Source organism: Tympanuchus pallidicinctus, unplaced genomic scaffold (genome assembly GCF_026119805.1).
Source record: "Tympanuchus pallidicinctus isolate F22 unplaced genomic scaffold, pur_lepc_1.0 scaffold7, whole genome shotgun sequence".
Lineage (NCBI taxonomy): Eukaryota > Metazoa > Chordata > Aves > Galliformes > Phasianidae > Tympanuchus > Tympanuchus pallidicinctus.
In genome coordinates, this window is record NW_026294791.1 from 28,818,911 (window position 1) to 28,846,375 (window position 27,465).

At 39.5% G+C, this 27,465-nt stretch overlaps 1 protein-coding gene across 1 annotated transcript in view; it reads right to left on the reverse strand.

Annotated features, from left to right (window-relative positions):
* The window catches only part of HMCN1 (hemicentin 1), a 179,625-nt gene that overhangs the window by 17,837 nt on the left and 134,323 nt on the right, over positions 1-27,465 (reverse strand). The window contains exons 60-92 of the mRNA XM_052666768.1: positions 27,248-27,450; positions 26,941-27,022; positions 26,675-26,806; positions 26,291-26,440; positions 24,855-25,014; positions 24,126-24,250; positions 22,615-22,798; positions 22,350-22,447; positions 21,650-21,928; positions 20,932-21,122; positions 19,514-19,595; positions 18,631-18,767; positions 15,433-15,574; positions 14,175-14,319; positions 13,213-13,340; positions 12,670-12,826; positions 12,372-12,493; positions 12,026-12,190; positions 11,709-11,816; positions 11,309-11,446; positions 11,040-11,174; positions 10,501-10,770; positions 9,957-10,147; positions 9,360-9,573; positions 8,216-8,350; positions 7,462-7,652; positions 5,828-5,909; positions 4,819-5,088; positions 4,198-4,368; positions 2,847-3,017; positions 1,782-1,952; positions 1,063-1,233; positions 244-414 (exon numbers count right to left, since the gene is read on the reverse strand). Coding sequence (XP_052522728.1) covers positions 244-414; positions 1,063-1,233; positions 1,782-1,952; positions 2,847-3,017; positions 4,198-4,368; positions 4,819-5,088; positions 5,828-5,909; positions 7,462-7,652; positions 8,216-8,350; positions 9,360-9,573; positions 9,957-10,147; positions 10,501-10,770; positions 11,040-11,174; positions 11,309-11,446; positions 11,709-11,816; positions 12,026-12,190; positions 12,372-12,493; positions 12,670-12,826; positions 13,213-13,340; positions 14,175-14,319; positions 15,433-15,574; positions 18,631-18,767; positions 19,514-19,595; positions 20,932-21,122; positions 21,650-21,928; positions 22,350-22,447; positions 22,615-22,798; positions 24,126-24,250; positions 24,855-25,014; positions 26,291-26,440; positions 26,675-26,806; positions 26,941-27,022; positions 27,248-27,450 — 5,271 coding nt within the window. The remainder of the gene's footprint in view (positions 1-243; positions 415-1,062; positions 1,234-1,781; positions 1,953-2,846; positions 3,018-4,197; positions 4,369-4,818; positions 5,089-5,827; positions 5,910-7,461; positions 7,653-8,215; positions 8,351-9,359; positions 9,574-9,956; positions 10,148-10,500; positions 10,771-11,039; positions 11,175-11,308; positions 11,447-11,708; positions 11,817-12,025; positions 12,191-12,371; positions 12,494-12,669; positions 12,827-13,212; positions 13,341-14,174; positions 14,320-15,432; positions 15,575-18,630; positions 18,768-19,513; positions 19,596-20,931; positions 21,123-21,649; positions 21,929-22,349; positions 22,448-22,614; positions 22,799-24,125; positions 24,251-24,854; positions 25,015-26,290; positions 26,441-26,674; positions 26,807-26,940; positions 27,023-27,247; positions 27,451-27,465) is intronic.

Here is a 27,465-nt window from a genome sequence, read left to right on the forward strand (position 1 = left end):
ATTATTAGGTTTACGAGAGATTTTCATATACTTTTTCCTGTTAAGGATTATTCTAACTCATTTTGGTAAAATCTAGCATGTGAAAGAGGAAATCATGGTAAGTGATGGTCATTTAAAAAAATGAGAGTGGATTTCTACATTGTATGAAATTGCAAATAACGAAAGGAATGTTCCCCATTCCTCTTACAGCGCAACCATCCCACATCCATCCTGTGTGACGTGTAGCACTATGGAGGCACTCACCAGGGCACAAGTCAGTGCCACACCGCTGGATCTGCATGTCAGCCCCTGCGCAGGCCCTGCCACCACTGCTGGGGCGAGGGCTGTCACAGCCCCGGTACCGCCTTGCCTGCCCGCCGTTGCACGAGCGGCTGCACGCTCCCCAGCTGCCCCAAGGGCCCCAGCTGCCATGAACTGTGAAAATAAACGTCAGATTTTATGCAACTTTCCCTTAACAGTACATAATAAAAACAGACATTCAAGGTAGGAAAATATTCCTATATTCCTATAACCTATTTTCTTTTCGTAAACAAAAAGCAAAAGCCAGACTTAAGATCAAGTTATCTTGTCCAGCATTCGGTGATTTCTTGGTGTGTAATAACCAACTCCAGAACACTACAGCTCATTAGGTGACTAATGCAGAAAACATGCAGTACATCTCACTAACAGAGCAAGTCACCAGATCATGGTGGTGAGTTGCAGAGTTCAGATTTGTAGTACTTTGTGCCTGAACAGCTGTGACTTTACAGAAGTGCACAACCAGGCCAGCTTGATGACTGATGACCTTCCAGGCCTTTTCCAGACTATGTGATTCTGAGTTTCTGAGACCTCTGACAGTCTTGCAGGAGCTTATACACCAGCTGCTGCTGGTTTGTGTTCCCAAGAAGTGTTTAAAATGCCTCAGTCTTACTTAGAGATGGAGAGATTATCTTGCCATCTGTCTCTTCCCTGATTTTTCTGCATATATTGGGAGTACAAATGTGATTTGTGGAGGTCTTCCTTCCTCTCATCCATCCCTACAAATCCATCAAGTGGACAAGCAGCTTAACTGAAAGCACTCACCAGGACAAGGATCACTGTTACAAAAATCAACTTGTATGTCATTTCCTTCACATCTGTGACCTCCAAACTGTGGGGCTGGGTCTGAGCATTGGCGTGTTCTCTGACTGCTGCCTCCACCACAGGACACAGTGCAGGCGCTCCAGCTGCCCCACGGGGCCCACTTTCCGTCCACTGATGAGAAAGGCACAGCAAGGAACAGTTACAGCCTCTGATGTTGGAGATAAAGTGAGTCAGATTTACATCAGGGTGCCACTGATTGCTGTACATTACTGACCCTCCCTGTAGAACATATCAGATACACAGGGGTTTCTACATATGGATTTTCAGGAGTGAAAGCTGGAGAACAGCACGATCTGTAGATAAGTTGTGGTCCTGCTACATACATGGTCAGGGATCACTGAGTCCTCATGCTCAGCCATTCCGTTATCTATAGATATTCATGCATAAAGTAGACCCTGAAATCACCGCATTGGGCAGACTGTAATGTAACAGCCAAGGATTCAGGATGCTGCGTAATGGAGGAGATGCAAGGACTGGAGAAGAAATCCCACGTGTTAGGTCTACAAAGGAATGCTGAAGATTGGGAGGGACCTCTGAAAATAGAAGGCTTGAATGGAATTTTTTCAGGGATTACAGTTTTAGAACTGAAAAGCATTAGATATAACTTAAGCAGAATTTGGAAACTGCCATTTCGCCTCTTTCTATCTGACATATCTTACCTGGGCAGTGCCTCTTGCTGCAGACCTGCCTTTGCACATCAGGCCCGTGACAGTGGGACCCACCATGTGAGGGAGGGGTGCTGCTGCAGAACCGCAGCCGCGTCTGGGTGCCTTTCCCACAGCTCTCACTGCATGGGCCCCATGGAAGCCAGGAGCTCCACTCACCATCAACTGCAAAGTCAGCACAGCCACACTACTGTTTAAACCATACAGCTGCTTTAACTTGACATTACAGCTACACAGCCGACGACAAAATAAATAAAAACAAACAAAAGCAAAACAAAAAATCCACTACCTTTTAAAATATCAATAAATAAAGTACTCTGCATAAACCCTTAAAAAACCTTTGCTTCAAGCAACAGCTGAACCAGATGAGAAGTTTCCAAAAGAGAGATCCTTTCCATTTCCTGAATGTATCTCCTCACTTGATTAGAACCCTTGAACAGCAGAACAGAATAATTTGATCACATCTGGTGTTAAATGGATGTGATTGCCCTGTGTTAGGCCAAAGGTCTCAGCCTGGGAAGGGCATGCTAGCAAAAGCCTGGCACACTGCCTTTGGTGGGTACCAGCAAGCAGAGGTCAGAATGACTCTGTTACCAAGATCTACAGAAATGAATCTCAGGCTGTGGATGGACGCTTAACTTCGTGGTGGCAGCAAAGCCAGGAGAATGGGAAAAATCCATATAATGAAAACTCTGCAGAAGGAAACATGCCAGCAGTGACAGGCTATGAATAAACTATATCCTGTCAAATGCAGTAAGTAGTACCAAGACAGGAAAGAAACCATAACATGCAGCTAGCTAGGAGAAACACATGTGACTGAAAATTTTAAAAGCAGAAGTACCACTAATTTCTTAAATTCTAATTAGTGTGCTTTATGTGTCCTTTATTTTTTCCATTTTAATAGGTTTTGTGGGGTAGATTTAGAGTAGCAAATACTACTCTGTGAGCAGATGGGCCACATCAAAAAACAAAACCAGCATTTTTATTGAGTGGGGAAAAGAAAGAAATTGTTGAAAAAAAGCCCCTTACACAGCCCATTCTACAATAACGTTCTCTTACCTGGACAAGGCCCAACTTTGCACATGATGAAATCCACAGCACTGCCATTGCATGGCTTCCCGCCGTGCTGGGCTGGTGGGTTACTGCAGGTTCTGGTTCTGGTCCTGTTCCCTTCTCCACAGCTCTTTGAACACTCCTCCCAAAGCCCCCATTCGGACCAGTTGCCATCAACTAAGAAACAGAAATTTTCAGCTTTAATTAAAATACTTTAAAACAAACAAACAAACAGAAAACTGTGTGTGCATACATTTCCTTTCTACAAAAGGGGCCTGTCCTCTTCAATATCTTTATTGATGACCTCGATGAGGGCATCGAGTGCACCCTCAGTAAATTCGCAGATGACACCAAATTGGCTGGAAGTGTGGATCTGCCTGGGGGTAGTGAGGCCCTACAGAGGGATCTGGACAGGCTGGAGAGCTGGGCTGAAGCCAATGGGATGAGTTTCAACAAGACCAAATGCCGGGTCCTGCACTTCAGCCACAACAACCCCAGGCGACGCTACAGGCTTGGGGCGGTGTGGCTGGAGGACTGCGTAGAGGAAATGGACCTGGGGGTATTGATTGATGCTCGGCTGAACATGAGCCAACAGTGTGCCCAGGTGGCCAAGAAGGCCAATGGCATCCTGGCTTGCATCAGAAACAGTGTTGCAAGCAGGAGCAGAGAGGTGATTGTTCCCCTATATTCAGCACTAGTGAGGCCGCACCTCGAGTACTGTGTCCAGTTTTGGGCCCCTCACTGCAAGAAAGATATTGAGGCCCTGGAACGTGTTCAAAGGAGGGCAACAAAGCTGGTGAGGGGTCTGGAACACAGGCCATATGAGGAGAGGCTGAAGGAGCTGGGAATGTTCAGCCTGGAGAAGAGGAGGCTCAGGGGAAACCTCATTGCTCTCTATAACTTCCTGAAGGGAGGTTGTAGTGAGCTGGGGGTCGGCCTCTTCTCTCGTGTCATTAGAGATAGGACCAGGGGGAATGGTTTCAAGCTACGGCAGGGGAGATTCAGGCTGGACATCAGGAAGTATTACTTTTCAGAAAGGGTGGTCAGGCACTGGAATGGACTGCCCAGGGAGGTAGTGGAATCACCGACCCTGGGGGTGTTCAAGGAAAGACTGGATGTTGTGTTGAGGGACATGGTTTAGTAGGAGCTATTGGGAATAGGTGAATGGTTGGACTGGGTGATCTTTTAGGTCTTTTCCAACCTTGGTGATTCTATGATTCTATTCTATGATTCTAAAACTCAAGATGAATTTCAACCTGTCAGAAAAATCCATCTGTCATGAAGGTCCATGGTGAAAATGGTATATTACTGAGATACCTGACATAAGGCAAATTAAAAATATCAGTCTATTAAATACCTGGACATGGCTTGTTGTGGCAGCTGCGCACATCTGTGTCAGGCCCCTCACATGGTCTCCCATCATTTGCTGGGAGGGGGTTGTTGCATCTACGAGCGCGCTCCTGCACACCCTGACCACATGTTACACTGCAAGGTTGCCATTCAAGCCAATCCGAAAATCCACCGTGCACTGCAGTGGGAAAAATGTGCTCTGTTGGGAACATGTACTTATGATGACAGCTCTTAGACTGAGAGAGGAAAGAACAAAATGTACATCAGAGGCCATGCTTGGAAATCCAACCTGCTTCATGCCTTCACTACTGCAGAAATTTATTAATTCAGAGATCACCCCAGATGCTCTGAAATAGTTTATGTTCCTAAATGCTTTTCTTCAGAGACATGATTATATACATTCTGAGGATGGCATCAAGTTCAGGATCTTTCATTATTATTTATGTACAGCTAGATGAGTGCAATCAGAGGAACACAACAACATGAAGCACAAACCCACTAAGACATTTCAGAACAGGTCTAACATACACCTAATTCATACATGGAAGGGATAAGTCTTGTTGTTACTGTCAATTAATGCTGGAATCTACTAGTTTGAAAGTTATTGCCCTGTATTTTGTGCACCTACCCTGGACAGTCAGTGGAACTCTAACAAGCACAGATCCCATTAGATTCCTCGCTACACATTCATATTCAGATGTATCTTCCTTCTGTGCTGCAGTGATATGCAGGGAGCCATTAGGCAAGACGGTCACCCTGTCATCGCTCACAAGTGGATGACCTTGGCGGGACCATCTGATGGCTGGAGGGGGTTCTCCACTGGCCTGGCAGTTCAGCATTGCTGTACCACCAGCTTCAACAGTGGTCCATGCAGGCTCAATGGTGATGACTGGAGGACCTGAAAGAGAAAGGCTTTAGGCAACAGCACATGGGTACGTTCTTCCATTATAGTATTAGAAGTCTGGTCAGAAAGGGCAAAACAACCTAGTCTCTTTATTTTGACAGATTATTATCATTGATCTTCTACTGTCAAATGATAGAACACACAAGTTAAAACAACACTGATAAGACTGTTTTTAATGTGTAGCAAACTGAGGGCCAAAGTTGGGACTGGGACAGAGTCTTCCTATACTACATTTTAAAAAATCTGCTGAAAGATGTTACTAACCATGGCCTGAAGGCAACTGAGATATAATGCACACATCCAGGTTGCTTGAGTCTACTACCTCAACCATCAGAGAAAAAATTCTATAACCAGTAGAAAAAAAAAATCCAAAATATTATTTCTGTAAAACATAAAATATTGGCATTATTCTCATGTAACTTTTTCAGTTTAAAGGCCCGGTCTAGTTTAATCCAGTTGTACATACAACTGAGAGAAATGGACCGTTTTCAGAAGGTGATTCATCCCCAGCTCATCCCCATGAATAAGCTACATCATCGTCCATGTGCTTTCCTTCCTTGATCTCAGTTGTCAGCTTCATTACTAACAGTGAAAGATGAGATTAATCAACCTAAAGAATAGTGAGGTGCTCAACCTTCAAAACCAATGGGAGCTGCAAATACTGCAGATTATTGCAGTAAGGGAGATTACTGCTCTGATTTAATGGCATGAAGCTTATCAGTTAGCGCCTTACTCTGAAGGGTGAGTGTTAGACTGCGTTCCACCACACCAGCATCATTGGTTGCCACACACTTGTAGTCACCAGCATCTTCGTTCTAAAGAACAAAAGGCAATTAGGCATGTACCCACATGGATATAACAAGGGTTTCAGTTTACCTCATGCAAGTGAATCTGCAGTACAACATGCACACACTGAATTCAAAGAGGCACACTGTTAGATTCTACAGTATGCAAGCATATTGCCTTTATTAATAGATGATACTGTAAATTATCTTTACTGCAATTATTCCATTTTTTTTCTTTAATTCAGACCAGATCTCTTTTTTTTCCTAAATAGCTCCAAAGAAGCTATTGTTTCTAACTCTACTCTAAAATACAGACATGGATTTACAGCCATGGGGCATGGGGAAAGGGTCTTGTCATTTCTATTAGGAATTCGGATGTTACAAGGCTTTGTGAGAATCCTTCTTTGTTTTTTGGCTCAAAGCTTGCTTCCTGAGGTATTTCTTGTGATAAGACTCTGATTGATTTGTTGAGGAGGCAACTAATGGGTGCTAACTGTGTGACAATGGATATCGCTTTGGGAACATTTGAAAGCCCCTTCCTCCAGAGCTGCTTGCTCTGTAGAAGAGCAGATGAGAGTGCTCAGGAGTGTTTATTGCTTACTAGCGCAAGATCGGGCCTGTGACTAAACAGCTCCAGCTAGTTGTGGGAAAACTGGGGAATGATACCATCGTGTTCTGTGAGAAACGAGGCAGATGGGCATCCCTGCACCCTCTTATCTGCTGGCAAGGCCCGGAAGATGGGAACAAAGGAGTGTCTGCTGAGATCCCAGAGCCAGAAGCTGCCACTCAAAGGAGAGCTGACTCAACCACTTTGGATTTGAGCTGTCACTCCAAAGACAGCTGACTCGACCACTCTGAAACTATTGAAAAGGAGCCATCATCACCATGGTCGTCTCTCGTCGTGCTTCTCGTCATCGTTGTCAACAGAACAACTCTGCCTGATGACCCACCACTACTGAAGATCAAAGACTGAACTACGAACCATGCTGGATCCATGGTGGTGACTATGTCCCTCCTGCTTCCTATAAAGACTCCTTGCCTCTTCTTTCCTATCCTTTCTATTGCCCTCCTTCCCTTTCCCATTACCCTAATTCATAATAGTGTCCGTCCTCCCCTTCCCCATTTCCCTAATTAAGATTTGTAATAAACTGGTCGGACCAACATTTGAACCGTTGCTTCTTAATCTCACGTCGGGTATACAGATAATAAAAGAACCTCCTCTCCCTCCTATAAATTGGAGCGAGACAGGCTTGCAATTGCTTTTCAGCTGATCTGAATGGGCAGAACCCAAGGTCTTTTAAAGGTTCAAAACAAAATTTCCTTTTAATTGGGTATCATCAAGATCTCATACACCAAATAATGGTATGTAGAAACAGTCTTTCTAACAATTAAAGGAAATGACAGTATCCTTATTTTTGTTTTTGTTACAGTAATTTGAGTATGATTCTAGAGGGAATTATATGAATATTTGTTAAAGGTAAAGCAAACTGGATTAAATATCCAGTCTCACTCTTTCAAAACAGTATGATCTGGAATCATTAACTGCAATACAAAAACACATCACAACAGACCAGTGACTCACAACAGTGCCGTAGATAGCAAGAGAACCATTGTTAAGCTGTCGGATCCTCTTGCTAATTTGAATGCCCACTCCTTCTTTGCTCCACTGGATGGTTGGAGGTGGATCCCCTCTGACTTCACAGTTCAGCACAGCATTACCACCCAAGGGCTCAATTCGGCTAGGGTAGTAATCCCCTCCGAAGACCGGAGGCTCTAAAAAAACAGTTGGTAGCATACAAATAGTAGAGTCAAAATAAAATACCCTGAATGGAATGGTTCAAAGGAATTGTTTGTCCCTAACTTTAAGACAAAACGTGAATTTCAATCCGTTTCTATTTTGTTCCCATTCATCCAATAACCAGGTACCAAATAGTATGTGACAAATGCACAGACTGAGAGAAGAAGAGCACCCATGTGGAAAAAGAGTTTGGCATTCTGGTGGACAAATAGCTTGATGCAAATGAGCAGTGTGTGCTTGCAGCCCACAGTTGTATTTCAAAATTCTTTACTGAGAGGGTAGTGAGGCACTGCCACAAGCTGCCTAGAGAAGTTATGGATGCCCCATCCCAGGAGGTGCTGAAGGCCAGACTGGATGGGCCTCTGCACAGTCTAATCTGCTGGGTGGCAACAAACCCATGGCAGGGGGTTGGAATTACATAATCTTTGTGGTCCCTCTCAACCCAAATCAAATTCTATGATTCTGTGATTCTCTGTTAATATGAACACGGCTGCAGGAAACTCTGACAGTGATCACAACTGCTATTATTCATACATACCTTTGACATAAACAAAACCAATAGCTCTGATGGAGCCAACTTCATTTTCTGCTGTGCATGCATAGGTACCAGAGTCATCTTTAGATACTCTTCCAATAACAAGTTCACTGTGTCCACTTACATCATCATACTGTGCTGAAGGGAGAACACACAGTAAAGGATTACTTTGATGATTTTAAACATATGCATTTCAATAGCTAATATCTCTTAAGCTGATATTTCTTAAGACTGTTTGAACTAGTGAGGGGTCTGGAGCACAAGAATTATGAGGAGCAGATGAGGGAGCTGGGATTGTTCAGTCTGGAGGAGAGAAGGCTCAGAGGAGACCTCATTGCTCTCTACAACTTCCTGCAAGGAGGTTGTGATGAGGAGGGGTTTGGCCTCTTCTCTCAGGCAATGAACAGGACCCAAGGAAATGGCAAGTTGTACCAGAGGAGGTTTAGGTTGGACATAAGGAAGAACTTTTTCTCTCAGAGAGTGGTCAGGCAGTGGAATGGCTGCCCAGGGAGGTGGTGGAGTTGCTGTCCCTGGCAGTGTTCAAGAGACATTCGGATGAGGAGCTGTGTGATGTGGTTTAGTGCTTGTGGTAGCAGTGGTGATGGGAGGATGGTTGGACTCACTGATCTTGCAGGTTGTTTCTAACCTTGCAATTCTATGATTCTATAATTCTATGAATTAAAGTGCTATTCAGCAGAAATGGCATCGTGCCATTTCATTTCTAAGACTCAGAATTGCACAGAAAAGTCACAGTTATAATTTCCCCTTGTGCACATATTCACAAAAGTTGTCCTTCAATTTCAAGCTTCGTGCATCTGTATTCTTTGCACTGCTGAGACTTTCTTCATACTTGAGAGAAATAGTTTTAGTTGTTGGATGTTGAGTAAATGTAATCAAATACTGTGTTTTTTAATGTGTTACATTATTGGCTATAGAATAGGGACAATTTCTTAATTATCCTTCTTGCAGCTGTGTCTCAGGAGCAGTTTAATTACACTATTGCATAATACTTAAGATATTTATTCCACTCTCAATCACCGCCTAACAAGTTTATTAGCTCTAAGTTTTTTCTTTTCTTTATGCTAAATCAATTGCAGTGCTGCGAAAGGAAAAATCTAGAGCAGAATGACCAATAACTGTTTCCCACCTGGAATGATGTTATTATTAAAAGTCCAAGTTATTTTGGGCACAGGTATCCCAGTTGCTTTGCAAGTTAATCTAAGTTGTTCTCCTTTAGTCAAAGTTACATCTCCAGGCAGTTCAGTAAAAGCTGGGAGTACATGAACAGCCAGTGTGACAGAATGTGTGTCTTCTCCAGCAGCATTCTTGGCAGTACAGGTATAAGTGCCAGAATCTTCAGGCTGAAAGAAAAAGTGTTGGGGAAATTTCAGTTGTGCTGTATCTTACACAATCTTACAGCCTGTAATGGCAGTGGAAAACATTATCAACATTATATAAAAACATTTGGAAACAGCATTTGGTAGAAAAGTTCATCTCAACTCTTGCTTCCTCTGTTTTTGAAAGATGACCTTACACTTTTTTTTGTCCATTCTGAGAAATTATGACTACAAGTTTTTCGCAGATATTTTACTAAACAATGGAAAATGAAACATTTACAAAGACTTTAAAATATTAACAAGAAAACAAAATAAGAGACTAACCCATAAACTGGTGAAAATGAAGAGAAGTAGTGTTGCATCACATCCAAGCTAGTCAAGTCACATCTTAAATTTAGTGAACTTACAACAACATTGTCCAAAATGAGGTCTCCACCTGGCACAGTCTTGTATTTTCCCACTATCTCTGTTAACAGTGCATTGTCCTTCTTCCAGTTTATTACTGGTGTTGGAATTCCATCTGCCACACAGGCCAGAACAGCACGGGAATCCTCCATGACCGTGTAATGTGCTTCCCTATTGTGAATCTTGGGTGGAGCTGTAAAAAGAATACGTATGCATTTCAATAAACCTTTTAAAGTTCCTTCTTCTGTAAAAACATACCATACTGGATTGAAGAAATCTGGATCTTCTGTATTGTTTCTTGTATCTACCAATGACTATCTATTAAGCATGCCACAGTGTGTGAAATACATGCAATAAAAAAGAAACTGACTTAAAGGAATGTAATGCTCATCCTGAGTTTGAGAAACTGGCTGAATACTACAAAACAATAAAATTCACAGATCAAATAGCACCATTTTCCTGAACCTCTCCCTTCCATCCCAGCTCCTCACCCTCCATAGGTCCATGCTGTTATAGTACACCTTGTTTCCACACAGCCACACTCACTCTGCACAACAAGTTCCATGCTGGAACTGCTGGACCCTGCCACATTTGCAGCTATGCATGTGTAACGGCCCGTGTCACCAGGCTGCACAAGCACAATCTGCAGCGCCCCAGTGCTAAGGATTCTTCTTCTCATGGATTCCGTTACTTGCTGGCCATCTTTATGCCAACTGATCTCTGGCCCAGGGTTGCCTTCAGACTCGCACTGTAGAGTGACAGATTGATCAACAGGAACAACATACTCCTTTGGCTGGGACTTGATGACAGGAGGGACTGAAAAAGGATTATGAAAATTTAGAAAAGATTGAGATGATGTAAGAAACATGGAATTCTCAGTGAAAACAAGCCTAAAAGCATACGTTGATTCTGAAGCAGACAACCAGAAGGGAATAAGAGTAGAGCCTCCTGGGCTCTACTTCATGTCACATCCCATAGGAAAGCATTAGGACCTGTTGTGTTGCTTCTATTTAGTTTTTGCAAACAGAAAACATGCATGAATTTCTTGTCTATAAATCACTACAAGAGCTTAGAATTTTATTTACCATGAACTTTCAGTTTGATTTTCCCCAAAGCAGTGCCAGCTGGATTTTGAGCAACACATGTATAAGTGCCAGCATCTTCAACAGTTGATTCTGTAATCTGTAAGCTGCCATTGGGAAGAACCATATAACTGTTTCCTGAAACAAATGTAAGCAAAGTATGGTAGTTTCTTTTTTCTTTTTAAAAAGAATGAATTTGGACATTCACAAAACAGAGAGAAAGTTTCTGAATTCCAGCAAATAGAGTTGAATTACAGATTGTAAGAGGATACCTGTTGTCATTATATTGATACCCTCCTTTTGCCATGTTATTACGGGTTGAGGTGTTCCCATTGCTTTGCATGGTAACAGAATGGGATTGTTCACAATGACATCCAGCATCCCTGGCTGAATTTGGATGATGGGTGGTTCTGTAGAACAAAATGAAAGGCAAAATGCCAACTGGTAAACTTTCAAGGCTAGAAAATACAGAAGACATTTAAATTACGTAACTGAAAGCCTAAGAAGGCTGAATTAACAACAGCTAGCTGGATTCTGTCATCTTTATGAAGAGCTCAGTGGAAGTGCTCTTCTATTGACAGTCCAATCTGTGCTCATCTTTACCCTGTGGCACAGCCATGTATTATGCAGGCAACGTTTTCTGACATAATATGTTTTCTTTTCACACCTTACCATGAACATGAAGAGTGGCATGCCTATGAGCAGAGCCAGCCGTGTTCCGGGCCACACAGGTGTACCGACCTGCATGTGCCAACTGAACAGCAGGAATTTCAACAGCACCTACAGGAGAGAGAGAGCGCATTACAGCACCCAGCAGTACCCGGCATCCACAGAGCAGCACTCTTCCTAAGAGGTCTATATTTTTATTCTAAATAAAGTATTTCCTTCTTTTAAGGAGTTGTTTGTATCTAATTAATTACTTCTAGATGTGCATAATCAGTCCCCTTCGCTACTGTTTTCTGTATCTGGACTCCAGCCATGCACAGTACCTGAAGGGAGAATTCTGTAGCCATCTCCTCTGGAAAGCAACTTTACGCCATTTTTGGTCCAATGAACCGAGGGAACAGGAACCCCCGAGACAGTGCAGGAAATTACTACTGGAGACAGCTTTGTTACCAAGAGATCTGTGGCTTCATCTGCTATGGATGGGGGCACTAAAAACAAATACCAGTGTTGTTAGTCCATTTTCATTTGTTATGAATTCTAGAAAGATACTTTCTTAGCAATACCAAAGACTTAAGGATATCATAAAATAAACAAAAGTCTCATCCTAGCATTGGTATATCCCAAAGAAGTTCTAGGTGCCATACACCTGTAAAGTGATATCCCCTTTACCTTGAACAGTGAGCTCAACTGCTCTTTGATCTTCTCCTGCATCATTTGACACAGAGCACTCATAGACAGCAGTATCATCCACAGTGGGGGAAATGATTACTAAGGAACCTGAAGACAGAAGTCTGAACAAAGAAAAGAGAAGAAAGTAAAAGCCAGTAAAATACTTCCTTTTCTTCTCAAGTAATCAGACAACAAATTTTGTTGGCTATATAAAATTACATTTATGTATGGATAGTTTTTAAAGTGCCAAGGTAATCCTCATAAATTTTAAACCCACAGAAAAGAAAACATCCCTCACCTGTAAGTATTCTGGTTCTGGTCAAGAGTAAGCAGATGCCTATTCTTCTTCCAGCTAACTGCTGGCCTGGGAATTCCAGTGGCTTCGCAGGGCAATGTGGTTTGCACATTTACAGTAACTGTAATATTGGTACGTCCAGAAGCTATAGTTGGAGGCACTAAAAACAAACAAAGCCTAATTACTCAAAATAATTGCACGCATGCACACATACCTATATACAGAGCTGCGCTGCCTGAACACATTTACTTACTTATTATAAATAATTTGGTGGTAATTAACCTACTAAACATGAAGCATTGGATGTGTCCAGTCTTTCTATTTCCAGGTGTTGTGCACACGACAGGTAACAAGGAAAAAAAATGTTTTCTTTTTGTAAACTTTTGGGTTGTAAATTCCCATTTAAAAACAAAACAAAACAAAACAAAACAGAGTAACTGAAAAAGAGCATAACTTCCAAGTGTATCAATCTGAACAGGAAAAATGATACAAGCGTACTTTAGACTTGTGAAAACATGTATGATTATCTAAAACCAAAACTTTTACCAAGGACTTGCAGATCAATTTGTTTGCGCTCTGTGCCGGCTGCATTAGTTGCCATACAGACGTATCTTCCTGTGTCAGCAACACGTGCTGAGTGGATTTGTAGAGATCCATCCTCTAATATGGAATATCTGAAACAAAGCCACATAGTTCTTCCCCCACCACCCAATCAACAGAACCATTAGCTATCCTGACAAGGCAGAAGACACAGATGACATAGGCTGCACAACAGTAGTCTCAAGACACGGTGTCTAACTTGGGCACCTAGAGTTTTCTCATTTATTACACTTATCATGGCTACTGTCTCCCAGCACATCCATTTTTCACAGAAGTTATAAAATCAAATTGACACCGTGCTTCTACATACATGATGACAGATTTGCAGATGTCCAGAACATTTTATTTATATACATTCATTTAATAAAAAAAAAGTATGTAATTGTATATTTTATTTTTGCTTTGAAATATTATTGAATTCTTAAGCATTTGCTCAGTTCTAGAAAATGTCTAGCTACTTTCCCCCCAAAATAGTCAGAAGACAGAAACCATTTACTATAATAAATGTTGATGTTAGACCATATGTATAAAGTTTTACCCATATCAGAAATTAGAAAGAATATTCAAGGAGCTTTTGGTCTGCATGACATTGCTTAGCTTCATCATAAAAACTTCAATATAAAAAAATGTATTGTTCGAAATCTTTTTTTTTTTTTTTGTCCTTTTTAATTTTTTACAATAAAAGGTTGAAATCCTCTGTACTGCTACTTTTGTATACAACAGCTTCTCCAAACCACTATTTCTACCACTGCATTTTTCATATTTGGGTCTATTTGAAATGAAAGTATGAACAGCAATTCTGAGCTGTGAAACCAAAATTCATTTAAGTCCTGGATGTCTAAGCTTTATGTACCTGGTGTATTCTTAAAAAACTGGGAAGAATACTTATTTTGACTATGGGACAATACCTTGTATTGTTTCCATTAAAAACAGCCCCATCTTTCCTCCATGTGATTCTGGGGGTTGGTATTCCTTCTGCACTACACTCCAGAACAGCAGATGCGTTTAAATGGACAACAGCAGTCTGAGAGCTACTTCGAATTGTTGGAGCCACTGTTAAGGGAAAATCCCAGATGGTATCAGAAAAAGAACTCTTAGGCTGCACTACTTGAAACTGGACACACGTAAACAGATGTAACAGTGGGAATGATTGTAACAACAGCAATAAATTTCTCTAAATAAGTTACACTGTGTGTAGTACAAGCTATTTGCTGTGATTCAGTATGGAAAAAAAACAAAGTCTGTCTTCAAAGCACTTTAAACATCATTTTAGGTAGTTACTGCAAGGATTATCATATAGCTAAATTGCAGAAGAGCTTATGACATTTAATTCAACAGAATAAGACTGAAATTATATCCCAGTTGTAATTAAATTAAGGAGAAACAAAGAATTTTAAATGTACAGTAAATCACAGCCCTGGAGGGACTCTGTGTAATGGAAGCATATATGACTGAGTTGTTAACAGAACAGATATAGGGAAAAAGTTTCTTATCTTTAGTGTGAGAATAGAATTGCTTCTCATCAGTCTACAGTTGAGAAAACAGATAGGTTTACAATGAAATTCAAGAAGTACCAACAGGCTTATTTCAATACAGGTCAGGCATTGGGATGCACAGGGCCCTCCAAACCCTGCACTCCTACCATCGCCCACCTGTAGCTTTAGAGAAGCCGCAGTTTTCAAGTAACTTGAAAAACTGGTGATGAAACCAGCAAGTCCCCCAGGATACCAGTGAAATGCTTTAACAATTTGTCTAAATTTGTCAAGGAGCACCTCTCAGTCTTGGATCTGCATTTTTAGCCTGAACATATCCTGCCTCTCAACCAGGATCACAGAATCACAGAATTGCAGGGCTTGGAAGGGACCTCAAGAGATCATTGAGCCCAACGCTCCTGCTAAAACAGGATGAAGGCAGGACATGTAGCAGGAACATAGCTAGCCAGAGAAGGAGCTGTGAAGGGTCCCCAGCTGCTCCCCCAGTGAGGGGGACATCTGTGGATTGGGATGAGGTTACACATGAGGTAACACACCTGGTCCCTTAGTTCAGATACAGCCTAAGTGGCCAGTGCTTGGTTAAAAAAGACTTCTAATGCTTTCTTCCTGTTTGAACCCCAGCAGAAATATCATGCAAAGAGCAGAACACACAAGAATGGATCCATGACTTTACCATGTACTGCTAGCATGAACTCCCTGGTCATTTTTCCTGCAACATTACTTGCCACACATGTATAGTTTGCTGTATCACCGAGGTCAGCATTATTGATTTGCATATATCGCCCACTGGATAGGATTCGAATTCGAGGAGTTCCCTAAAGAGAAAGAGAGATGGATTTAATTTTACCATTGTTCTTTTTCTAAAGATTGAGCATTTTTTTTGGTGCAGAGTAAGAACAGCTATGAAAGAAGACTGAGGTTAATTCAGGGGACTGCTAGCTTAACTGCTTCAGAGGACTGCATGGCTGGTTCACTGCCATGAAGATAATAGGATAAAACAAATTCTAAGAAGTTATCATTGCTTAGTGGTTATAACTTGAAAACCTTACTGGGATTTGTGCCTCAATAAGATGTCTTTTAGGGTTACTATGCTAAAGGGCTTGGAGGCTTTTATAGAAAAGGGGCAATGAATAGCACATGATTCTTATTTTTTCCTCAAAATCTATGCACAGTACAAGCAGAAAAAATACCAGTTTCTCTACACTGTTCTTCAAATTTTTCAGCCTTGACTAGACAGGATACAGCATAAAGTTTGCCTTCTAAGTTTACTAGACAGGATTTGTAGATTGGAGAGCATGACACTTTTGAGTGCTACAATGACTCTAGAGCAGCTGCTCAGCAGCCCTTCGAAGTCAAAGCCTTTTTTTTAAATATAACTAGAGTGGATTGGAATGGAATGAACAACTGACAGCATTACCAAATACAAGTGCTCCAAAACCTGACTGAATAAAAAAAAAAAGTTTAAAAAAGAAAATGAAGAAAGAAACAAAGAACAAACACGAACTTTGGATAACATTCAAAGCTGACATTCCCATCTGCTCTTTTGACTAGGAGATCTGTAGACAGAAACCACCGCATACAAGTAAAATATCTCCAGTTCTGCACTGCTTTGCACTACCATCCAAGTGCTCTGGTCTCACACCAGGCATCAGCACAGATGTAGCGTAACCAGCAGTGTTGGCCTCTCAAAGGTGAAATGATACAAATACAAATTCAGCAATTCTTGTAGTGTCCAGATAAAGATAGATTAGGTCAAGACACTCCTACCTACTTATTTTGATAACACTCTGCGTATGTTTCCAAATCAATGAAGAGTACAAGGACTGTGACCACCAAAGCTGTCCCAAACTAAACCTTTCTAGAGTTCTGTTAGAGCAGGTGGTGGTGCTGCACAATTACTTTATTGAACACAGCAAGATCTAGTGTTGACTTCAAACACAGTGGAAGACCAGAAAAACAAACAAACAAACCAACAAAAAGAAAACAAAAACAAAAACAAAAACAAAAACAAAAAACAGAAGGAAAGACACCCATTAAGGGCTGTTTCAAAAAGCAGAGATAGCTTAAATTGAGGAAACACTGCAGTCTGGAATCTTGACCTCCAGTCACCTTTTGTCACTGTGAAACCTCAGTGTTTCCAAGGTGAGGGGAATCAAATGCCGTATAAGCATCCACAGAGCACCTGTCTTTTCATAGCCAGAGAGAATTCTTTCCCAGACGCTCACAAATAGTAGCTTATTATACTTTTTTGAGGTTGAGAAAACAGTCAGGCATTTAGGAGGACACTAATGCTTTCCTGATATTTGGAGCACACATATATATAAGCTGAGCTGAAGGATGGAATGGATGGTAGTGAACAAAATAAAACTACATCTGCTTCGTAAAGTACAACTGATAAATTAGGAGGCCCACATCTGGACAAAATTTATAACAGCATTATTTTCAAGATTACTGTCAGAGAAGAGCTCAGTGTACAGAATGTCCTTACACTGTTATAAAACAAAAGGGGGGAAATTAGTCAAACTGCATAACCAAGATGCTTCAGTCCTCAAGAACAAACACAAATCTCTGAAGCAAAAAATCTAATATTACATAAGTCAAACCTGAGGTGTTCAGCTGAGTATCTAGGCCCATAATAGTGTTGCTCCACTGCTTCATTTCTGTTAAGTATTTCTAAAAGTGGCTTCTTTTCATGGTTTAAATTAGTGAAGATGTAGAATTAAAAAAAAATAAAATTCAAGTACTGCTTAAAACCCTAGCTTTTTAAGAAAGACTGAGGTAGAAGTATTCATGTATAACTTCCAGACCTTGCTCCAACTTACATTCATAAAAAAAAAGTCTGCACCCGGAAATCAAGGGAAGAGCACTTCTCTTACATTTCTTTCTGTCTAGTTTTTGTATGATATGCAAGGTAGTATTATTCCCCAGCAGCACTTAGTAATATATGATTGCTCACCTAATTCTTGCCACTTCCACATATATTTTATTCTTCTAAGTTTACAGCAGTGGAAGAGACTGAGCAATGGGCTCTCACAGGTACTGCACAGTAGCAGGCCTTTGAATGAAGACAACTGATAGACTACAACTATGGGAGACATATGAGTTATGTTTTATGAATTAAGAAGAATTTGTTTTCTCTTTATTAATAAATTAAGATCAATAGAGGGAAAATTAAGTTGAATTAATAACTGAATTTAAATTGATCTGTCAGAAAGAATCTGATTTCTAAGTGATCCTAAGAAAGATGATAAATTAAAAAAAAGAAACAAAAAAAACCACCACCATTCTACTAAAGCTGTCCTAATCTTGCTAGTTTTCTTTCAGCCACCAGGGACTCTATACCCTATACAACACTACTTGGAACTATCAGTGAAAGGGATGCATTTGATACAAAACTGTGTTGGTTAGCAACACATTTTGTTTTTTTTGTTGTTTGTTTGTTTTCCTTTTTTTTTTTTTTTTCCCCAACATAAAAAATTGTAATTCCTTCCTAAATGCGACTAGAGTACGAGGATGCATAATATACCCAAAGGAAGCATACAGTGTAGTCTTTTCTCAGCTACCTTTCCTGGGAAGCCATTCAGGAAGTATACCAAAGGCTTCTAGGATTGTTCAGAGGATCCAGGAGGAGCAAGGGATCCCCCTAAAGGAAAAAAGAACAAATAACAGCGGGATGGCCACTTCACATGCTTACTAGCTTCAGGTACTCATGGAGGACTAACTGTATTAGTACTGGGGCAACTCAGCTTGAATTTGAGGCACTGTAACTTGACTGCAGTGGAGGGGAAAGTGAGCAGAGTAAGAAAAGTCCAGCACTGTGTAAAAAATAAAAGGTCCAACAGACTAACACGAATAATGTATTTGCTAATACCTCTACAAGTTCTCCATTTTTAAACCACGAGATTGTAGGAGGTGGTACAGCATCTGACTTGCATTCCAATATAACTTGTTTGTTCTGCAACACAGTGAGGTCCTGCAGACCACTGGTACCAGCAATATTAGGAGGAACTGTTACAAAAATTTAGAAAAATAAACAACACAGTTATGAACTACCATTAAAACCATACTTTAAAAAAAGCATTTTACTTCTTGATATTTAAGACAAAGGCAAAACTACAGTGCCACAATTTAGTACTACTTTACAATATCTGTGTTAAATACACCATGTGAAACTGTTTTCTAAGTCACATACTGGAAACTACTGCGACAGAAATTAAATTAAATTCAATTCTCAGCAAGGGCACTAGCATCAAAGCCAGACAGAGCAGAGACCACAGAAGTTCAATAAACTCTTCATCATGAAACATGACAGTTACAACCCTCAAGAAGAAACCTGAAGCACACTGTAGAACTGCAGAAATTCTATTTATACTGCCTTTACTGACATTACATTCAATGTATCCTAAATATATATATACATGTACTTTTCTAATGAAAAACTAAGATCTTAGGTATCAGTATACTTTATACTTTTTTGTAAGTAGAATAAATTCAGTTCAGCTGAACAAAGATGCAGAATACAAATATCTATAGCCTATTTATAACAGAAGGCATGAATTGTATCAGATGAAACTTTCCCTCTTTAATGCATGTCAAAGGAGTTAACCTTACTGAGAAATGTTAATTATCATAAAGCATAATATCATTTTCTCAAAACACATATTTCTTTTTTAATAATAAGTAACCTGTTACATGTTGTACACACCTTCATAGTTTACAGCTTAATTTAGGAAAGAAATATTCCTCAAACCTACCATGAACTCTTACAAAATATTCCTTATCATCATCCCCTGCTGGGCTAAATGCCAAACACGTGTATCTTCCTGCATCCTCCACCTGGAAACACATGGGCAACTTCAGTAAAAGTTGCAGCATATGGGAACAATTCAGAAAAGCACTAAAATATAAACATTGACAGCAACAGTTAAAGACAACAGATAAGGAAAGCCTGAGAATAAATGAAAAAAGTTCTTAGAATCACAAAACCGATACTCCGGGTTTGGTTTGGTAGGGACCTTAAAGGCCATTCAGTTCCAACCCCCTGCTGTGGGCTAGAGCCTTTCTTCTCTAGTCCTGGGAAACTTGCATCTCTTATGACCATGGTATTACGCAGGCGTAACTTAGGAATGGAAAGATTATAATCTCTGAGGATAATGCACTTCCAGCCAGTACATCTTTTCTTCGTGATACCTTCTGCAACAGGCAATCCTGAACATGGAAGCTGCTATCCATCTATGCAAATTCTGGGCAGATAAAGAAGCCTTTTTATGCACACATTCATAGTCTGAATGTTATAACATAATGTTATGCCTTCTCTTTTCTGTAAGTTTCTCATTATAGAGACAAGAAGTGTTTACTTGGCAAACAAAGCCAGCAGCAGTTTGTCCGTCTTCCTGAGCCACGTCCCCCTCATGTTTGGTGACATCCAGTCTGGCTGACTATAGCAGTTCTGTACATGTTATTTTTCCATGAACTCTTTTACTGTCTGAATTAATCCAAAAGCTTTTGTATTGTCTTTAGTTATTTTTAACTTTCACACAGATTACACCAAAGGCAGTTTTTTTCTCTTCAATCTATGGCCAATGCATGTGAGAAGCAAATGGGTATCAGGCAAATCTGAGGTAGCAGAAAGAGGAGAAACGCTGAGTAGGAACTATAAAATAACAACAGAAAAGCAAGTGATAGTAACAAGGGTCAGGTAGACAGGAAATTAACATAAACAGGGTATAGATGCAGATTATAATACATATGTAACTAGATTTCTACAGATATGTAAAATATAATTATATAACAGATAATATATTACGTAATCTTATAACAGCTTATAGATAAAACCACAAATGAACACAAAAAAGGCACAAGTCCCTAGCCTTGATTGTTCAACTTTCTATGAAGAAGGATGAACAAATAAAGAAGGTTTAGAACTCTAAGATGAACCTGAATAATGCTCAGAAGATGCAGAAATGCTAGGTCACTCTTAAACCATAATACTACAATTTTTTCTGAATAAAAAATCAAGGCAAGGCTTAAAAAGCACATCCTCCAACTGCACGTGCAGGAGGAGAACTTTATATAGAGTTTTAGGACCTGTCAGGTTGGTCCTAACAGCAGGCAATTCTCTATGCTTCTCCAGAGTTTCCAATTTGAGACAACTTTGAAACAGTTGTTTCACCTGAGTACTGGTTATTCGAAGCCCTTCTCTTACAACATGAACATTGTCATTTTGCAGAAGCGGGCGCCCATCCTTCATCCATGAGATTTTGGGGATTGGAATGCCAGTAGAGATGCAAAGAAGTTCAAGGGGGTTGTTGACAATCACAGAGAGCTCTTCTGGTTGACCTGAACCGTTGATTTGAGGTGGTTCTATGGAAAGAAAAACACTCCCACTGTGTATTGAATCAGTATATAAAATCTAACCCATAGACTTGTAGTTGGTTTGTAGAATTAGTCTGTACTAGTGCTATTTCTGGCTGTACAACTGGGTATCTCATGGGATTTCCATCTGTCTCTTTCTAGTAATCTGCATATTTTTTGAAATTAAATTAGAAGTTAGAAATTACTTTAATAATCTCAGGTAAAAAACTTAATTACATAGTATCAGTGAGGATTTTTATTAGCTCTTTAGCTGTTACACATTCAGTTACACCTTTAGCTGTGCTATGAACCTGTAAAGTAGAATTTCTACCAGCCAAAGTGTATTTCAGTATTCATGAAATCTTAGGTAAAAATACATATTATTTTACATGCACATCTTTAGTTATCTTCCATTTCCTTACTTGACTTATTTCACACAAAAAATGTTTCTTGAAAATACTTTTTTATCCCTAGAGATTTTTAAATTATTCCCCACATCTGCTACCCAGCACTTGAACCAACTGGTAAACACTTACCCAACACTTTTAGGGAAAAGTGCTTGCTGACATTTCCTGCTTTATTAGATGCTACACAAGTGTATTTGCCTACGTCACCAATTTCTGCTTTTACAAAATGAAGAACCATTCCTTGGTCACTTAAAGTCTGGTGAGCTCCAAGGCTTAATGGGTGTCCATTTTTAAACCAAGACATAGCAGGGACAGGAGTGCCATCAGTAAAACACTTCAGTGAAGCTGAACTGCCTCTTGTTACAATCACTTCCTCTGTTCCTCTTGCATTATCCAGACTTGGTGGTACTGCAGAGAAACAAAGATCTGATTTACACAGAGTACACGCAGAACAGTACACACACAGAAGTTAGTTCTGAATATAAAATAACCAGTATGCAGCTACCCTTCTGCATCTCATCACACCCCATAAGCTTATGTTAAGTAACTAAGTTAAAATTCACTTCAAGATTATACATAATCAGTCATTCAAAAAAAACCACCAAAAACATATAATGCATGGCAATTCAAATAAGGACTCTTCCAGGGTTAAAACAATTTCAATTAAAAACATGCATATACATTAAAAAGTAAATGTTTTTCTATTTGAGTCTGATACACTTTCGTGGATGTCTACAACTTTGTGTTAGTGTGAAAGAAAACTGAAGACTAAGTTTAAGAAATGAATTGAAGAATAGATCTTTACATTGAGCATTTCAGAGAAACTCACCAAAAATTTGAAGGTTATAATGCTTGTTGTCTACTCCAGCTCTGCTAGATGCTACACAAGTGTACACACCAGCATCAGATATTTGCACTCTGACAAGTCTAAGGAGAAAATCAATTTAATTCAGCTGTAAATAGAATACACTATTACACTGTTATTACAGCATGGCTTGAATCAAATTGCACTCTTGCTTCCAACAGTGCCCAGCAGGACTGTGCTGATACAGCAAAAGACCCAGGAAGCTTAGTTAAAATAAATGAAAACCAACCTGAGAATTTGCCCCGCGGACAGTAACCTGATCCGGGAGGAGACAGACAGAGGAAGGCCATTCTTCAGCCAGTTTATCTGTGGAGACGGCATTCCAGTAGCAGTACATCCAATATTTATGGAGGTGTCCAAAAGGGCAGTGAGTTCTTCTGGTTCACTTTTACTGTTGGTTATTGTTGGAGGAACTACAGTTTGTAAATGTTGAAAAGGAGGGTGTTAAGACCGGCTTTTAAACTCATTCCACATATGTATTCTTGCTATACTTGAAAGTCTAGGAAATGCTGCACTTAATATCCCATAGGCATTCCAATCAGAAGAGGCTGTCTTATCTTTTTATACAATAAAACCTCTAACAATAATAATAAGCACTAATAAATAGTAATTTACATAATTAAAACCAGATGCATAATAGAATGATAATAGCACTCCCTCTTATTTATTTGTTCAGGCTATAGCAAAGGAGAGCTTTGGTTTCAGAACCCAAAGCTCAAGAGGAAAGAAAGAAATGTTAGGAGGTAGCAAGTGGTCAAGCATTAGAGAGAATCCCCATCTCTTAAGAGCCAGATGCAAGTTTACAGTTTGCTGCTTAAGATATTTACTTCAATAAACCTTTAATACAGTGAAAGATAGAATTGTGTAGGAAGAAAGATAACTTATTAACTTAAGGGTATATAGGATGATAGTTTTCAAATACAGAAAGCTTTAAAGTGACTGGCTAAATAGTCTAGAAGATAATTCTAACATAATACCAGTTTTGGCTGTTTCTTTGCTTGGTTTTGTGGTGTGAAAGCCTTTTGGTCTTGGGAGCAAGAAGGGACTCACTATACAAAGGCTTAGGCATATGAAGCTCCATGTTCTGGCTATCTTAGGTCCCACCATACACCATAACAGTTATAAAGACGGAAGACAACTTCAGCTAACTATTGCTTGAGCCTCAGCCAATATCCACACAACCCAAGGGTAAAGAATAACTGTGTTGTTGTCTGTATATCTTTTTGTGTATGAAGAATTTAATCCCAAACTACATCATATTTCTTTAAAACTCTAAATAAGTAATTTCTCAGGATAGAGGAGAGCTTAAGCAATTCATTTCCTGCCATATTACTCATGTTTTACTAATGTACTTTGACAAGAATTATATATAATATATATAATGTAGTATAATATATAATACTGCAGATTAACTAAAAAACAAAAAAGCAGTATGAGGATAAATCAGTCCCGAGTGTGTCTCTACAAGAAAAAAATCACTGTAAGCAGAATTCCTCTATTATGAAATACACCAAAGGAACCAATTTCTGTTAGTCTCAAAACACATTTAACAGTAATATCAATCATTTCATCATTTACATAATATCCTGCGTAATATACTGTGCTATCTACAGTACATGAAATTGGAAACATACGCCTGTAGTATTACAGTGAAGATAGGCATTCATTTCTTGGCCATTTCTTGTGAGTGCTTACAAAGATTATGTACCAAATTTCAGTTTCGTATCTGTGAAAACTCACCATATACACTCAAGCTGAAAATTTGGTCCTCTTCTCCTGCCGGATTAGTAGCCACACAAGTGTATTTTCCTCTATCAGAAGTGAGAGCTTTGAAGATTTTTAATGTGCTGCCATCTGGAGCTACTCTACAAGGAAGGTAATACAGCACCATGAGTTTGTTTATGTATTACTGTGACTTGGCAAATAAGCAGTCAAGTTCATACATTTAAGTCAAATCTCTTGATCTTGTGAATTTCACTAGAAAACCACTATTTTCTGCAAATTATTATTATTAGAGATAGGTAAGAAGTTTATCTTAGATACATCCTATTCAACCATCCAAAATATAATTCCAAATGGGCTTTTGAAGAACCTGTAATGAAAAACATCAAGGTCTTTCCCCTCTAAAGGAACTTAATGAAACTTACAGATCTTTACAAAAATTTATTAATCTGATGAACTTATGGGAACTTAGTAACTGAAAAAGATATAGCTATTGTATATTTCTTAGTACCAAAAGAATTTTAAAAAGTAGTAACAAAGTATACTAGAATGACAAACTAAACAGGGAGATAATGTTCTTAATATGGCTAACTCGTGACTTAAGCTCTCTTCACACTTTCTTTTTAGAATGTAAAATGAGTAATATATTAGTAAAAAAACCTAAAACTCTTTCACACTTCCTTTACAGTCTTCAAGTTTTAAATTATACAAAAAGAGAATTCAGTGCCGACTGATTTTTTTACTTGCCTTATTCTTTGTAGGTTGTCACTAGCAACTGTTTTTCCATCTTTAAGCCATTGTACAACAGGTGCTGGCACTCCTGTGGCATTGCATACCAGCTGGATGCCTTCTCCCAAGAGGACACCGACCTCACTAGACATTTCAGAGCCGACAATACTAGGAGGAACTAGGAATGGAAGAGAAGGGTCATCAGCAAGAGACATAATCTAAGCCACAAAAAGTTGCGCTGCAGTAGCTTGGGAGTACTAGAATTTATTGTTTTTCTAACACAAACTATAATATTTTCTAGAGAAGGTTTTGCAAAAATAAATTTAAAGCCACTTTCATAATTCCTGAAAGTCACTGATTTACAATATTAAAAAAAAACAAGTATAATTGTCATTATATTTAATATCTAGCTACCTGCTCAATGATAGCTAACGTGCAATAATGTAAGGACAAAATTCCAGTTCACTACATATCACAATGCCTCTAGCAATTAAATGCCTATTTAACACTTGAGCATATGCTTAGTACACAGTCAAATGCTCTACTGCATGAGGAATGCTTCACTGCCCTTAACAGCCACATACTTACTCCATCCTAAACAGCAAAACTAAAAACCATTTTAGTCAGTTCTCCTACAGAACAAGACAGGCAGTCATGTTATCCATCAAGTCAAGACTAGTCCCACTAGTAAGTTTTGAGCATTAAAATCAACTTAAGTTAAATTTGATCAAACAAGCAACTTAATATTCCTGGAGACAAATGGGCAAGCAAGCCAGGACACACAAAAACCAACATCCCCAGATAATGACTGCATCGCTGATTTACTTCTGTTTGGCCTGCTGATGGTGAGCAGTCTTATTTGCACCTGCTGGCAAACTCAGCTCATGGTTCCTGCTCTGCTTCCTCAAACAGCGACTGCTAGCAAGGGAAGGGACCATGGCAGAAAGCTGCAGATGCTGTACAAGAAGTGTCTTACTGAACACTGGGAAGCTAGTCAAATGAGTGGGAAGAAAGCAAAGGTGGTTGCAGTGTAAGAGTGAAGCGCAGGGAGTCAAGAAATAGAGAATTTAGGGTTTCTTATTTGATTGGGAAAATAATCATCTAAATAAGAAAATTCTGTCAAGATTTCTTTCCTATCTCCTACCAGTGATGGAGGAAAAGAGGCAACAGGATTACTGCTTCTGAAACCATAGCATAGTTTCAGCACTCAGCAGGTGGAAGGATTTGATCAGCAGCTAACACACACAGCCTTCCCAACGGTTTTCAAGTTCTTCTACTATAAGAGGTAAAGAGTATTTTTTTTCATGCATGTTTCTGATTAACAATATAATCTTCTAACAATTTTTCCCACTGCTTGCAAACAACAGAAATATTGATACAGACTTTCCAATTCTCATTTACAGGGTCACACTCAGAAATTACTTGATAATTCTCATTGCACTCATATGTCTTACCTTGAATGGAAAGCACAAAACTTTTCTGAGCTTTTCCCTCGACATTTGAGGCAATACACGTATAGTTCCCACTGTCTAGAAGCTGAGAGCGAGCAATCTGAAGCTTACTTCCACCAGATAAAATATGAACTTCAAGAGAATTGGAGTTCTCTGAAAATATACAAACAAGTAGTCATTCCAAAGAGGCCACAGAGAGTAAATACTTCCTGAGAATTTTTTTCATCAGAATTTCAAAACAAAGAAAAAAAATCCAATCAGTTAACATAAGAGTCTGTCTCGAGACAGATGAGAAGAAACAAGAAAATAGACTGCAAACAGCACAGCAGTACCCCAAAAGTGAGGAAGGGGGGCAAAAGAGCAGAAAAGAGCATGACAGAATGTTACCCAGTGGTTTTCCATTCTTAAGCCAGACCAGTGTTGGTGGAGGAATTCCAGTAGCATCACACATGAAGGCAACAGGATTACTGACTGTTTCACTGATCAACTCTTCTTCAGGGCCTTCTATATTTGGTGGCACTAGAAGTTGAATGGAAGCAGTAAGAGTAGTTTGCTTAGGAAATATTTTTGTGAACTGATTTTGAATTTTGTACTCTACAATGTCTATGACATTACAATACATAAATGCTGCAGAAAACGTGGAGTGTGCTCACCATAAACGTTAAGATGGAAATTTTTATCATCTCGCCCAGCAATATTTATGGCTTTGCACACATATTGGCCAGTGTCAGAAACCTAGAATAAAAATAATTAAAAATATATATATCTTACTATGTAGATCTTATTTTAATGCTATAATATAGAGATATTAACAGCTTTTGCCAAATCAAAATTCTTTTCAAAGAATGAAAGGCCTCCAACAAATATATCTCCTACAGTCAATTAGTAGGATACACCCATAAAGAACAAAATATTCACCTGACAGTAGTGGCAGAAGCAGCATTCCACAAGCCTACCTACCTCAGCACCCTTGATTTGCAGTGTTTGCCCATCTGCTAAGATCTCCATATTTGCAGACTCTGAAATTATACGCCTGTTCTTGTACCAGGTGATGACTGGTGGTGGGATAGCACTGGCTTCACACTCTAACATCACTGGGGTGCCAACTCTCACGTTCAACACTGTCATTGAGGTTCCACTCTGGTCTTTGATGCTTGGGGGAACTGTAAAAAAAAAAA